The sequence below is a fragment of the Dermacentor variabilis genome, chromosome 11 (genome assembly GCF_050947875.1).
Source record: "Dermacentor variabilis isolate Ectoservices chromosome 11, ASM5094787v1, whole genome shotgun sequence".
In the NCBI taxonomy this organism is placed as follows: Eukaryota; Metazoa; Arthropoda; class Arachnida; order Ixodida; family Ixodidae; genus Dermacentor; species Dermacentor variabilis.
In genome coordinates, this window is record NC_134578.1 from 15838665 (window position 1) to 15851945 (window position 13281).

Below are 13281 nucleotides of genomic sequence, written 5' to 3' on the forward strand. Positions count from 1 at the left end.
CCGAGTGCTTGGTGGTGTTTCGACGGAGCGGTTTCCGAGTGCAGGCAGCGCTGCCTCATTCTGCGAAGAGATATCGATGGGGCGATCGTCGTCGCGACAGACAGCGGCGTTGTGCGACAGAGGCGACGACGGCAGCGGCAGTGACGACGAGGTTGACAATGGGCCATCATTGACACCGACCCCGATAGAGTCGCTCATTGATTTCGTGCAAGCCAAGTTATTACCGCCTGTGTTCGCACAGCAGCTGGACACAATGCACACCGCAGTTGTGAACCTTAAACTCCGATGGAGACAAGTGCAGATTTCCAACTATTTCAGCACTTTTCACTGCCTACTCTCTACAATGTCTATTTTTAGTGCAAGTGGCAAATTTGGTTTCGGAGCTTGAAATGTATGTTCCGTAGTTTTTTTTTCCTTTCTTTTTAACACCGCAATCCAGATATAGCGATGATCAGTTATAACGATCGGGTTTTTCTTTCTTCTTGACATTGTTATAAGTGGACTGAACTGTATGTGACACGTGGTTAACGTTAAATTACCAATGCGCTAAATTACTAATTACAACATTAAATTACTAATACAACAGCTTGCTGCGATAACTGTTAGGAAGCGACACAATCAGCCTAATCTGGGTCCCTCACCTGAGGCAGCATAGGAGTTGCCTTTTATTTATACTTCAACAGACATTTTTCTGAGTAATGCACATTTTACTATCATTTCTATGTAGCCATGTGATTGATGTGACCACATGCGATCGGCATGTTGGCATGCTGGCTGCAGGTCAGCTAAGCCAAGCCAAGCCGTTGGCCAAAACACGCCTGCACGTCTACAATATCCTGCTTCAAGTTACCCTAGCTGAGAAATTGTAATCTTTTGCTACAATACATATATTTTGATACTATCAACAATGGATAATCTCGTGTCTTGCATTTTTGCTTTCACTCACTGAACTACTCATTGAAATACTCACTGAAATAAAGCACAACCAATCAGAACTTATATTTACTTTGTAATATCAGATAATTCATTATATGCATGTTCGTTGTATCTGATAATTCGTTATATTTAGGCTCGTTGTATCTAGGTCAAACTGTACACAGCTGAAGTATAACATGAATGGCAGAAACTTATTAGAACCAAGCTGATGTGACTAGCACTCTCAACAGCCACTGAAATACACAATCTGGAACCAGTAACTCTACTGCGCAAGATCAGCTGTTGGAACTAGCAGAGCTCTCAGATTTCAATGGTCATTTGCTTCACTGATTTTTACAGGAGTCAATGTGATAGTGATATCATGGCCAGCCTGCCTGTACACTGAAGGGCTGAAGGCCTTTCTGACTATCTCTGGCTACTCCAATCTCACCAGCTGATCTAACATCCTATCCCTGCAAATTTCTCTGTCTCGTCAACCTTAACTTTTGTCACCCTTGACTGCATTATCCTTCCCTTGGTGATCATTCTGTTGATCTAATAGACCACCCATCAACTGCTATACACATCATATGGCTTTCGCAACACCACTCCTGATCTCAATTACACATGGTGAAAACTTAATTCAGCAAAGCTCCGCCACCAAATCCATGCTACATTTGCACTACGTGCCTCTATACCACAAAAGCAGTTTTTGAGAGGTGCCAACATGAAAAAACTTTAGTTAAGCAATGATGTTATGGCAATGAGAGAACGTAATATGCTGGCACATCCATACAAATTCCCCGAGTTCGATGGCAATGCACTTGCCAATGCATTCTTAGGTTGCCAACTACAGAACATCAGCTGTCCGTGTTTGTTAAACATCTAATTCATCCTTCCCTGCACCTGTCACTTAACCCCACAAACCCCAACGTACCATATTTGATAATATGCAGAGTTTGATACAAACAAATGCCGATTTAAGTGCATGTGCAAAACCCATAACAGCATTTTTAATGTGCTAGATTCAAGTTTCAGTTGTCAATAGCTCAGCAAACCGATTACAGAATGATTAATCACTATACCAATTATCTTCAACTGAAATAAATTTTTTGTTGCTTTTTTCCTGTATGAATGTACGCTCCATGGCCGGTATAAAGGCGATCAAGTTGTTCCAGTTTTTTGTGGTGTGGGACGGCGCTTGGGTTTTCAACGGCTGATGTTATGCCTATCATTTCTCTATCCATCACCTGTTGCGCTGTCCTCAGGCTACGGGCACAGGCAGTGTGAAAGAAGCTTTTACATGCCACTCCAGACACGAAGAAAACAAGACTGGGACTCACCTCTTGATTTGGGAGATAGCTGCGTCACGCCTCAAGCACTGGATGTTGTCGTTGATGAGCGAGCGCTCAATCTTGGGGTCGAGTTGTTCTTGAAGCCAGTTGGTGACAGCCAAGTCATTCTCCCACAAATATTGCTGCACATATGATGCAAGCTCAGTCAGACACACGCTCAGGGTTCGGTACCCACCCTGCACTGAGTTATCGGTAAGGGTGTTATTTTGCATAAACATTGGTAAAAAGTTATGTGCGTATGACATACTCCTCAGGACTGAAGACAGCTCGGGGACATAAATGCTCTTCAAGTCCGTTCTTACTGCTGACCAATTTGTTACCTAAGATATCTCAGTAAAATGCAGAATGTGCAATCTTCATATGCCTAAGACAGGGCAGTCTCACCTTTCTTGTAACAAAAATCACATTGTTTAAATGTTGAGGTGAGGGTGTAACATTGTGTGGTTTGATCGGTCATCCTAGATTTTTATGTCAAATCGCGATTCGAAATGCACTTGCCAGGTGCTTTTCACAGTCTTTGAGGACACACATAATTGTGTAGCACAAGCTGGTGTAAATGTTTTGCGATACCTGACGACAAGAAGACACTTGAGTACTTTCCATACAGTTCCACACGCGTCTGACTTTATAGCCTGAAAGAATGTTTTACGTAATTGCTTCCAAGATACGCAATTTTGAAAAGGATTGGAGGTCCCATGCATCAAAGTGCACGAAGAGTCGCACGAGGATATAGACCATAGTTCATTGTACAGGCGTTTGTTATAATCAGGTTTCCCTGTATAAGCGTTCGCGCTGACAGAAGAATTTTTATACAGGCATTACCCTCACCTTGACGGCGCCCATCGACTCGACGAACCACCGCCGCAGCATGCTCTCCATCTCGCCATCGCCAATCTGCGGTCGCACCTGCTGGATGTCCCGCTTGACCGCGTCTTGCAGCAGTCGGCGTCGCAACCGCCAATACAGCTGGTTCCGCGACTTGCTCCATGGCACTACATCCTGCGGGCAGAGGCAACAACAGCACCAACTCACACACTGCTCGACATGGACACTGACAGCGTGATGGCCTCAACTGCCGAGTTCGAAGTTGAGGTCACCGTCGGGGCATGAAAGCGCACTAGAAAAAGAAACTGTAGAGGACGGCTCAAAGAAAGGCATTGAAATGATGCCCTGCGACACTTAAATAACAATATTTAAGGGAGAGCTAGGCGAGTTGGTAATTTGTACTATGCAGGGATGCACCAAATGACAAGAGTATATTGTCATGTGATGGTGAATAACCAGGTAGTGCTAAAATCCTGAGTCTCGAATCCAACTCTTTATTGGACAAACTTATGCACAGAAAAATAAAGTAATAGTCAAAGCAGGACAATGGTGGCAAGCACAGTCATCGAAATCTGACCCGAAATCTGAAATCCAAGTGCGTTGGCTATTTACACATCACTTAGCGCACATTGTAACGTAATCGCTGGTGCTCGCATACATTCCAGAATGTGCATCACTACTCGAAACGCATATGCAATCTGGTTAGACAAGATTCTTTCGCTTATAGAATCGGCAACAATATTCGAGAAAGGCAAATCTGCTTTGTGGAATCCCACAATATGAAGGAAGGTTCACGAAAGAAAAAGACTGTCATGCTCCCTATTGCAGCATAGGGCTATAAAGAAAACCCAAACTGTTTTTTCAGAAAGAAAGCATCACAGTTGAAGAAATACTTCATATTGTGAAATTTGAGCGCTGTGTTTTCATTTCATGAAATATTGGCTGGTGCGGACAATCTACCTCATGCAGTATGTTGCAAACGGAGCGAAGTGTGGTGCGAATGCCTCGCCAATCGCGACGCGTGGGAGTGACTCAAAGCAGCCGCCGCAGACAGACCTCTGCTCATGCAGCGCTTCATTTTCCATACAGACGACGGCATGCCACTCTGGCACCATCTCGTAGCGGTTGTCGCCGCAGAGCCTGTCTTGCATGGCACTAGGCTTTTCTTTCCGCTTTCCGCCTCATGGTTCTACTGTACCCTTCTCCTCTGCTTTCCTCCTCGTGCTCTCTTCGCTATTGCAGTCTTTCATGGCCCTCTGTGCTCAGTGTTTGCTTTTAACCCTTTGCTATGCTCATTTGCTCGGTTACGCCGAGGGACGACGACGCCAAACTCGGGAAAGGCTGCCCAAGGGCTGCGCTCTAAAGGTCGTCCTGGAACCAATGCTTTTCTAGGGTGGTTGCCCTAACATCCGAGGTGATGAGTAGGCTAGCATACCGCAGAGCGAGGAGAAATTAAGTGACAACTCAAGCACAGGGTCACTGATTATGGGAAATCAGTGCCGCAAAAGCCCACAAGATGCAGGAGAGTACATGAAATTAAGTAAGAAAGACCCACCTGGATTACGCCCTTCTCTTGCATGCGGGCCGGCATGTCGTGCAGGTCAGCGAACGACAGTGCCACCTGGTGGTACATGGGCAGCAGCTGAATCTCGCGCTTGCGCAGCTCCGCCTCGAGCGCCGCCTTCTTCTCGGGCTCGGCCGTGCCCAGCAGCGACAGAATTTCGCGACACCTGGCAGGACATCGGGACACAAATGGCATGTCAGGAAGGATTGAACTAAAGAATGAGCTAGGGGAGTAGAATAATGTTTGTGGTGGCTAAAAAGTGCAACAGAAACTGTTCGGTACCGTCTACTACGCTCTATTTTTATATCTGCAAGATCATTTCGATATTTCACACTGGGCGAAAGAAGAGTGACGGTGCATACAGAAAGTTGTTTACTACAATATTTTGCTCAACAAAAAAACTTTTTTGGACAAAGGTGATTCTGGCGACTGTGCAAATTGTAAACTTTTTTTTTCTTCATATGCTCACTCATGTATGTGGTGCATACTTCGTGTTTTCATGTAATTTCCCACCTACTGTAATGCCAGATTGGACGAAATGTAGGCATACTAACAAATAAATAAATAAACAAATAAAAGGAAGCACAGAGTTCTGACAGTGTCTGCCGAAAAACCCACAATTTGTTCAGTAAGGAACATAACATCAGGTGCCATTGCATGAAGGTTTTACTGTAGAAGGCGAAAAACTTTCTTAAACTGTCAACTTCTTCTCATCTGCAAAAGTTCAAGAGTGCTACAAACTTTTCTCCTGTAGCTGTACGTCTAAAATGCTTTGTTGTAAACAAAGAACACATTGGACGTTAATTCTTGGACATAGCTAATGCCCACAGCTAAGTAGGATTAAATTGACGTTTGTGAATTCTTATTGACTTAGTTGCAAACTACACACTTAAAGCTAGTGGCAAACAAGTGAATGGTGTCCACCAACCTAGCATCAAGACTGATCATGACTCGTCATCGGACATGACTGATCAACGTCCACAACAAGGTAGACCTAAATTAACGTCTTCTTTAATTCATTGTTCGCTTAGTTGCAAACTACACACGCAAAGCTGGTCTTAGAACACGCGAATGGCATCCGTACTAACCTGGCGTCGACGCGGTGCATGGTCTTGAGGAGGTCCTTCTTACGGAACCGGATTTCAACCGTGCCCTCAGGTTCGAGCACGCCACCGCGGCTGTCGGGGTCGGCGTACATTTCCATTTGGCGAGGATTGATGGCGGCGTCCACCACAGCCCAGGCACCGCCACGAAGCTCGCCGTACGGGGGTATGTACACTATCACAGGCTGGCGGTATGTGTGCAGTGCGTCCACGATGTACGCACCAAACTTTAGCACCTGGTCGTACATGTCTGCAGTCACCGAGAGAAGGCACTGCTTGCACATGTTCCAGCCGTTAAAGGGACACTAAAGTGAAAAATGATTTCTTCTGCATCAGTAAATTACCGTTCTAGAACACCAAAAACACCACTCTTACAACGATAAGATGTTTGGTAAGCCAGAAAAAGCGCAAGAATGAAATACGGGTGGCGATGCCTACTTAAGTTCCCGCATGGGGGCTGTGACGTCTTGGATTTTGATGGCATTTTCTAGGGCCTACTAATTATATATAGCGGTACAGGTTGACTACATTGTGTTCTAAAGGAACCAAATATTAAACATGGCAAGTTTTAGGAACCTTTATTCGGCCAATGCGGCCCAAATGTGAAAACATACTTTGGAATTCCTGACGTCACGCTGACGTACCGGCGCTAGGGTTTCGGTGCGAAATTCAAATACTGATACTTGGACCTTCATTTCCTCATCTAATAATCAAAAAATTTTTTGAAATGTCTGCCTGCAGGGTTCTCAAACAATGCTTCATTAGTCTAAGCTGATTTATTGTTTCGCTTTAATGTCCCTTTAACACTTCAGAAGCTTGTCTGAACGAAACTTCTAGTGGACAGGACATTAAGACGAGATCACAGTGTTGGCTTTCTAGCCATGCACAAGCCAAGCCAATTGCCAAAACACACACATACACATCCAGAATGTGCCGTTTGTAGTTTCCCTCGCCGAGTATTTGAAATTTTTGCTACTGGAACACGTAGTTTAAGCTGCCTAACAAATGAATACTCGCTTCGCTGTAACCAATATTGTGTCTGACCTTGCATTTGCAATTTCGTTATAGCAGCATAGAAGAGCAGGCAAACTTAAAACTTACTTCGCTAGATCCAATAACTTGTTATATCGACATTCACTACACTAAGGTGCGACTATACAGGGTGTCCCAGCTAACTTGGACCAAGATTTTGAAAATACCCAAGAGCCCTAGAGAAACTGTACCGACTGCGTAGTAGCCATAGTCCTACGTACTTACGGCCAGCATTTTTTTCATCATGAAGTATTACTGAATTAATTACTTTTAATTAGTGAACTTTTTAATTATTGCTTGAATCGCAAACATATCAATTACAAAGTTGTTGGGCGCCTCAAGTAAGTCCAAATTAACTGGGACACCTTGTATATATGGCAGCACGCCAGTGTTGCCGCTTGAATGAGTACATTGGTTTTCATGATCACGCAGTGCAGTCTCGTAGTTCACCTTTCATGCCTCCCGAGAAGCCTCGCCAGTTGGCGAAGACAAACAGGGGCAGCTCTTCCCGGTTGAAGTCATTGATGGCCTGCGCCGTCTTGTACGCCGAGTCTGGGAACCACACCTGGCCAGCCTGAGACAGGACCTGCACAGGCACGAGGTATGCAAATGAGACTGCATACATACATACATACATACATGGCTGAATTACCGATGCCGCACTGATCCAAAAGGAGGCAAGGAACAAGCCTCGATTTTAGCCGACAGCAGAGATTGCACAATGCTTTCAAAACAAACTACAGAGGCAAATTTGACTGCCCCATCGCAGTGTCCTGAATTCACCTGCATAATTCGAGCTCCTCTAGTGAAGTGCTCAGCACACGTTTGTGTTTTTGCACTCATTCGTTATCAGCCACCACAAGCGGTATCTTGAGCAACACTGAATTCAGCACGGCTCGGATTTTGATATGGCGAGGCAATTACTGAACTTGCCGCATAGCTCGATCTTGCAGAGGACACAACTATGATAAATCAACACGTAGGACATATTACAAGATCCAGATGCAAGCACGAATTTGAAACCCCAAACAGGGAGTGAATTGATAAAAGCCTTTTCTTCAGATTATGAACAGGTGCAGAACTAGAAGCAAGCATGATTAAAGTTTTGCAATGCCCAACAATGGCACCTTTTTTTTTTTGTCTTCATCTTTCATTCCCCTTTTGGATCCCCACTCACAAAACAGACAAACAAACTGCGTAATTATTCTGGTACAATTAGTACAGCCCCCTTTGTCCCATTTACACTTTTAGAAATGTTTACACCCTTTGGGGTGTATCTTAAGAGAAGAAAATGGCCATCAGTACTGGTTGCGTTTCTTTTCTTCGAAACTCCATGCTCACTATTTTGCTGTCAAAGCTACTACATCACACAAATAAAATACATGCCGTTCATGACTTGGAAGTATTGGGCATGCAAAATTAAAGAGAGGAAAGGCATGCAACATAGGTTACAATTAATGCTTGGAGACAAGATAATCGAAGCGGTGAAAACCTTTCTTGGAGTGTAGGCCCAAGGATTTTCGCCTTTGCACTTTCTACCGCCCACAACCACGCTTACAACGCAAACTCTGAACTACCACTACTGCCGTGAAGATACAGACACATGTACACGAGGAGGGAATGTACCTTGGCCTCCGAGTCGAGGTTGGCAGGATCAGCGGGGATGTCAATCTCGACTGTCCTCGTCTCAACCGCGACAACGCCAACGGGAATGCCACCAAGGCGAGCGCGGCCGCAGACAACAGTCTGAGCCCACTGCTGCATCACCTCCATGAAGGAGCCACGGTCGAAGAAGCCATCTTCCCAGAAGCCAGGCAGGTCTGTGGTTGGACAAAAAGGAAATGTTAACAGCTTACCTGAAGTACAATGAGACAATTTATCGCCATAGCTTCATTAGTGCATTCAATGTCTATACTACGACAATCTAGTAGGTTGCTGCTCTAATGGAGCGTGTAACTTGAAGCCATAGTCAAACGCATACCATTATCAAATTCAATTAAAATGAGTCTGTTTGTGAAGGTGCATCCTTGCATCCACCGAAACAAACTAATACTCAAACATGGTATTTTTTGAATGACGTTACATTCTGAAATACATTTTTTGAATGACATTACACAAGGACAACAGAAAGGAAACAAGAACACCATTCAAAATTGTGCAGAATTATCACTCATGAAAGGATCAATAAAGGATTGGCTTTAAAAAATTAACTACCTTAAGAATTATTCAACTAGGTAATACAGTGTACACATTACTCATTACACTTATGATAACCATTTGTACATATATTTGCTTTTAACTCTTCTTTGAGTAATTTACTGTTTTTGATGATAATACAATGTTTACAGTACTACTGATATAACGAGATATTTTGCATCTGCTCTCTTTTCAATTGCTTTACAATATTGCATATCTATTCTTTATTTTTTAAATATATAAAAAATGTTTTTTTTCCACTCTCTCAATGCTTTTTTTTTTTTGGTGACCCAGCTCATATAAATGTCTTGCACAATCAATGTGTTTGCAGTTTCAGATTATCCTAGTCATGTTTGCCAACATATGGTCAAGGGTAAAAAACACCAGTAATAACACCCTGTGGTAACATCCTGTGAAACACCTTGCGACAAGGCCCGGTAACATTAAGAACACCACTATATTATCGTGTAATTACACCCTTTACAACTCCAGTAACACCCTGCAATTCAATTCTGTAGTAACACCCCGTGCCAAATAACACCATCACAGCTATTCTTTATCGAGAGAGTTGAAATGGAACGATATGCTTCAAAATTGATGCTACTGAACTAATAGGTCATAAAACTAATAAAATATAAAAATAAAGATATAAATATAAAAGATAAATATGAAGATAGAAAGTATAAAGATAATAAACAGATAACAGAACTAATAAGACGCACAGCTTGGATAGTTGACAGAGGCAGATGAGCTTACTTGGACTGTCCCGTCCTGCCAGGAGCCACCTTGGATCGTACGGAACTTTGGACGGGGTGTACACCACATCCCTGTCGATGGGGTCCAGCGGTTCCACGATAGGAAGCTTGGCCCCTTTACACTGCGAGCAAAAGCCATCAGCATCCGTTATGCTCCATCTCGCATTTAACAGGCAAACGCACTGTGAAAGCTAGAGAGACTTCTTACGGAACTCATACTCATGGCCAGAAACAGTTACATCACACGAGTTGACGCAAGATTAAATTCACATGCTGCAGTTTTGAATATGCAGTAACGGTTAATTCTAACTAAAAGGGGACCGGAAATTTATTCGAATAAAACGGAGTTCGAAATACGGAGAGCCCCCTTTAAGTATAGCGCCCGATCAGTTCTGCGATACAGCTTTGCAATACCAGAACAGTCACTGAGCTCTGATTGAAAAAAGTATCTTTTCTTCATCAGCACTGGGCAACATGTACCGGAAGTATCCTAGGTTCTGCGTAAAGTCCAGCTGCCCAAAAATTGGTCCTTGCACACTGTTTGCTGTGGGTGCGAGGGAAAACATGCGGGGGAGAGCTGAGAAGAGTGATGGCTTGACGCGCACCGTCCTCCCAAGTGCCCAATGTTGGGGATGAAATGAGCGATGCCATGCTAGAATAGGGGGCATAGGTGAGCGCGCGGTAATGTGACCGAACGTGCGCCAGGGGATCTTTCCTGCTCTCTTTAAGTCGGACGGGAAAGGAGGGAAGACCTATCCGCCACTCTGCTTGCGCCGGTTCCACCTTGAGTCACCGCGGGGGGGTCTGGTCTTTCCTCGTCATTCTTACGGCACACGACATTATGGGAGCTAGCGATGCATCGAACCTTGACCTTTGGCTTGGGTTTGTCCAAGAACCAGCCCATGGGAGCGATAAATTTAGTTTGAAATCATTGTTGTGCCATTTATTGGAGCTTGAATTTGCTGGAGTTTTTCTCTACTCAAATGCACAGGACTTTGCCGGGACAAGCAGGGCACTTCAATTTACCTACAAATTTGAATTTTTCTAATTATCGCGATTTCACTGTATCAATATATTAGTCAAACCTTGTTATGTTGAACTCGCACCTAACAAAAAGGTAGCCTCATTATACCTAATATTCGTCATAAGCATACAGTCGTTGCATGCTAATACTAGAGATAAGAACTTTAAGTTTACTTCATTATATTCAATAATTGTTTAGATACATGTTCATTATTATGAGATTTGGTAAAATGATACGGGTCTAAGCTTATTAACCACAAAATGCACCAAGCAATACATCAATATGGCCACACTCCTTGAGTGGCTTCAACAACGCACTGCCTGCATTTATGACCAAACAGTGTGTCACAAACTGGCAGTTATGAAAGGATGTAAATAAGCTACACGATCCATGGTGACCCTATTACCCATTTCTTTCTCTCTCTCTGGTTTACTGCATGATAATATGGCTCGACAGGCCTTGAGTAGGCAGTAACTATGAGTGGAAAGCCCACCACACCTTTGGCATGTATGACAGCCACTTGAGCATCACATAGGTACCCTCCAGGTCGTCGTGTACGGTGACATGCGAGACGCCATTCGGGTACATGATCTGCACACCTCCCAGTTGGTTGTTGGATGTGTACACTTCGCGACCCAGCAGCTGAAAGGGCAAGAAAAGGTAGCACATTAGTTCCAAGTCTCATTCACAGTCATCCCAATCTCATCTATTTTCTGCACACACTCAATTTCTGTATTCTTTTCCATGCTATTTACTCTGTACAGATCAATGTTTTGAATGTCTTAAGAGGCTTTCAGTGCTGCGCTTACAAAATAGCGGCGCAAACATGCGATGATCTGCAAAGATGGCATGCCATTCAAACAATTCCACTTACCGAAGCAAACAAAACTAATTCAAACAAGATTTCAGACTGCTAGTGACAGTCCTGAACGTGCCAACAGAACAGTGACATTGAATGCCACAAGTACCTATGTCCAGTAGGATCAGTATTTATTATGGTGCAGTCAAGCTCTTTACGTATTCATAGCAAAACATGATCGAAGCCATGTATTCCATGAGCAACTGCTTTGGTACAAAGATTATCGTGTATGTTAAGTGACTAACCTTGTTCAGGGCTCCGGCACCAGTGAGAATGATGTGCGAGTTTTCCAGCTGGATGACGCGCTGTCCCAGACGAACCAAATAGGCTCCGATGCCGATGGCTCGACACGTCACCTATGCATGTCGTGCAAGAAAACAGCGTTCACGGCTTACGATTCCCAAGAACTTCCCAACTTTTTTTTTCATTATATGCAAAACTTGTAATGACTAGACCTAAATGTATCCAATAAATATAAGCAAATAAGTAAATGTATATAAGTAAATGTATCCTGGCTGCGGAGTTTGACACACAAGGCAGTTGCATCTTGGATCAATGTCTATGCACAAATAAGGCCAACCTGCTAAAGCCGAAGGGATACGCAAACCTTGCCTTGAACGTTGGAAAGCTAATGAAATCATTGTACAATAAGTTTTTCTAACTAACTGTGATGCAATATCTAAATTAAATTAAATTGTAGGGTTAAATGTTCCGAAACTGCACAGGAATGCTGCAGCGAAGGGCTACACATTAAATTTGACCACCTGGAAATGTTAAATGCACAGCCAAAGCATGGTACACTTGCGTTTTTGTATTCCGCCCCCATCTAAATGTGGATCACAGCTAGAAAGAAAAGCATGTGAGCTCACCAAACTGATGGTGACAATCTCTTCATAAGCCTGCGATGTCTCTCCAGCAATGAGCCCAGCGTACTTCAGGTTCTCAACGCCAAGTCCGTCCACCTTGCCTGTGAGCAGAACAAGACTCCGCATTGAACTCGCAGAACTACTTTTCACAGATCATTCAATACCGGCACCAGAAGCAAAACAACTAACCGATGATGTTGGTTATCTTGTACCGCTTCTCGCCTTCGTCGTCGATAAGCTCTGCGTTGACAGAGTTCAAGGCGCTGACTTTCTTGAAGTTCTCTGGCGTCAGGTAGAGGTACCGGTAACCCTAAGTGCAAAGCAAGAGGGGTAAGGCGAATGCCGTGGCTTTGGTAAAGTGTTCAAGGAACACACGGCAGGTGACATAATTGTGCTGCAACCATCGAAAACTTCGAGGATGCTTTCCTCACCTTGTCGGGGATGTCAGGGTCGACCCACGCGATGTTGAAGAGGTGCTTGAGTTCCTCCGCGAGCCCAATCCTGGCGCCGCTGTTCGCCGAAATGTAGAGCCGCGGAATTCCCAGCGCTCTGGCCCTCTCAGATGCTTTCTGCCCGTTTAGAAAAAAGAAAGCAAGAAACAAGCATTAGCACAGTGACTCACACGGTGGGTAATCATGCGCCAAAATGTCCCAAGGAAGCTTTTGAGCAGGACTGCAAGTTCTTCAGCCGGGCTCGTTGATCCACATACCACCCCCCAACCCCATACTTAATCACACACCTCATCGTAACGAACGAGAGAACTGAAGTGTTTCATACAAACCAATTA

At 44.0% G+C, this 13281-nt stretch overlaps 1 protein-coding gene across 12 annotated transcripts in view; it reads right to left on the bottom strand.

Moving 5' to 3' along the window:
• Positions 1–13281, bottom strand: part of ACC (acetyl-CoA carboxylase) — a 98914-nt gene that overhangs the window by 2989 nt on the left and 82644 nt on the right. For 10 of the 12 annotated variants that reach the window (XM_075674908.1, XM_075674910.1, XM_075674911.1 and 7 more), the window contains 12 exons: positions 12926–13063; positions 12684–12804; positions 12498–12595; positions 11874–11984; positions 11268–11411; positions 9747–9867; positions 8421–8614; positions 7245–7380; positions 5748–6012; positions 4651–4825; positions 3093–3269; positions 2259–2392 (listed from right to left, as the gene is read on the bottom strand). In XM_075674908.1, coding sequence (XP_075531023.1) covers positions 2259–2392; positions 3093–3269; positions 4651–4825; positions 5748–6012; positions 7245–7380; positions 8421–8614; positions 9747–9867; positions 11268–11411; positions 11874–11984; positions 12498–12595; positions 12684–12804; positions 12926–13063 — 1814 coding nt within the window. The remainder of the gene's footprint in view (positions 1–2258; positions 2393–3092; positions 3270–4650; positions 4826–5747; positions 6013–7244; positions 7381–8420; positions 8615–9746; positions 9868–11267; positions 11412–11873; positions 11985–12497; positions 12596–12683; positions 12805–12925; positions 13064–13281) is intronic. The other 2 variants (XM_075674909.1, XM_075674912.1) reach the window with 1 other exon arrangement.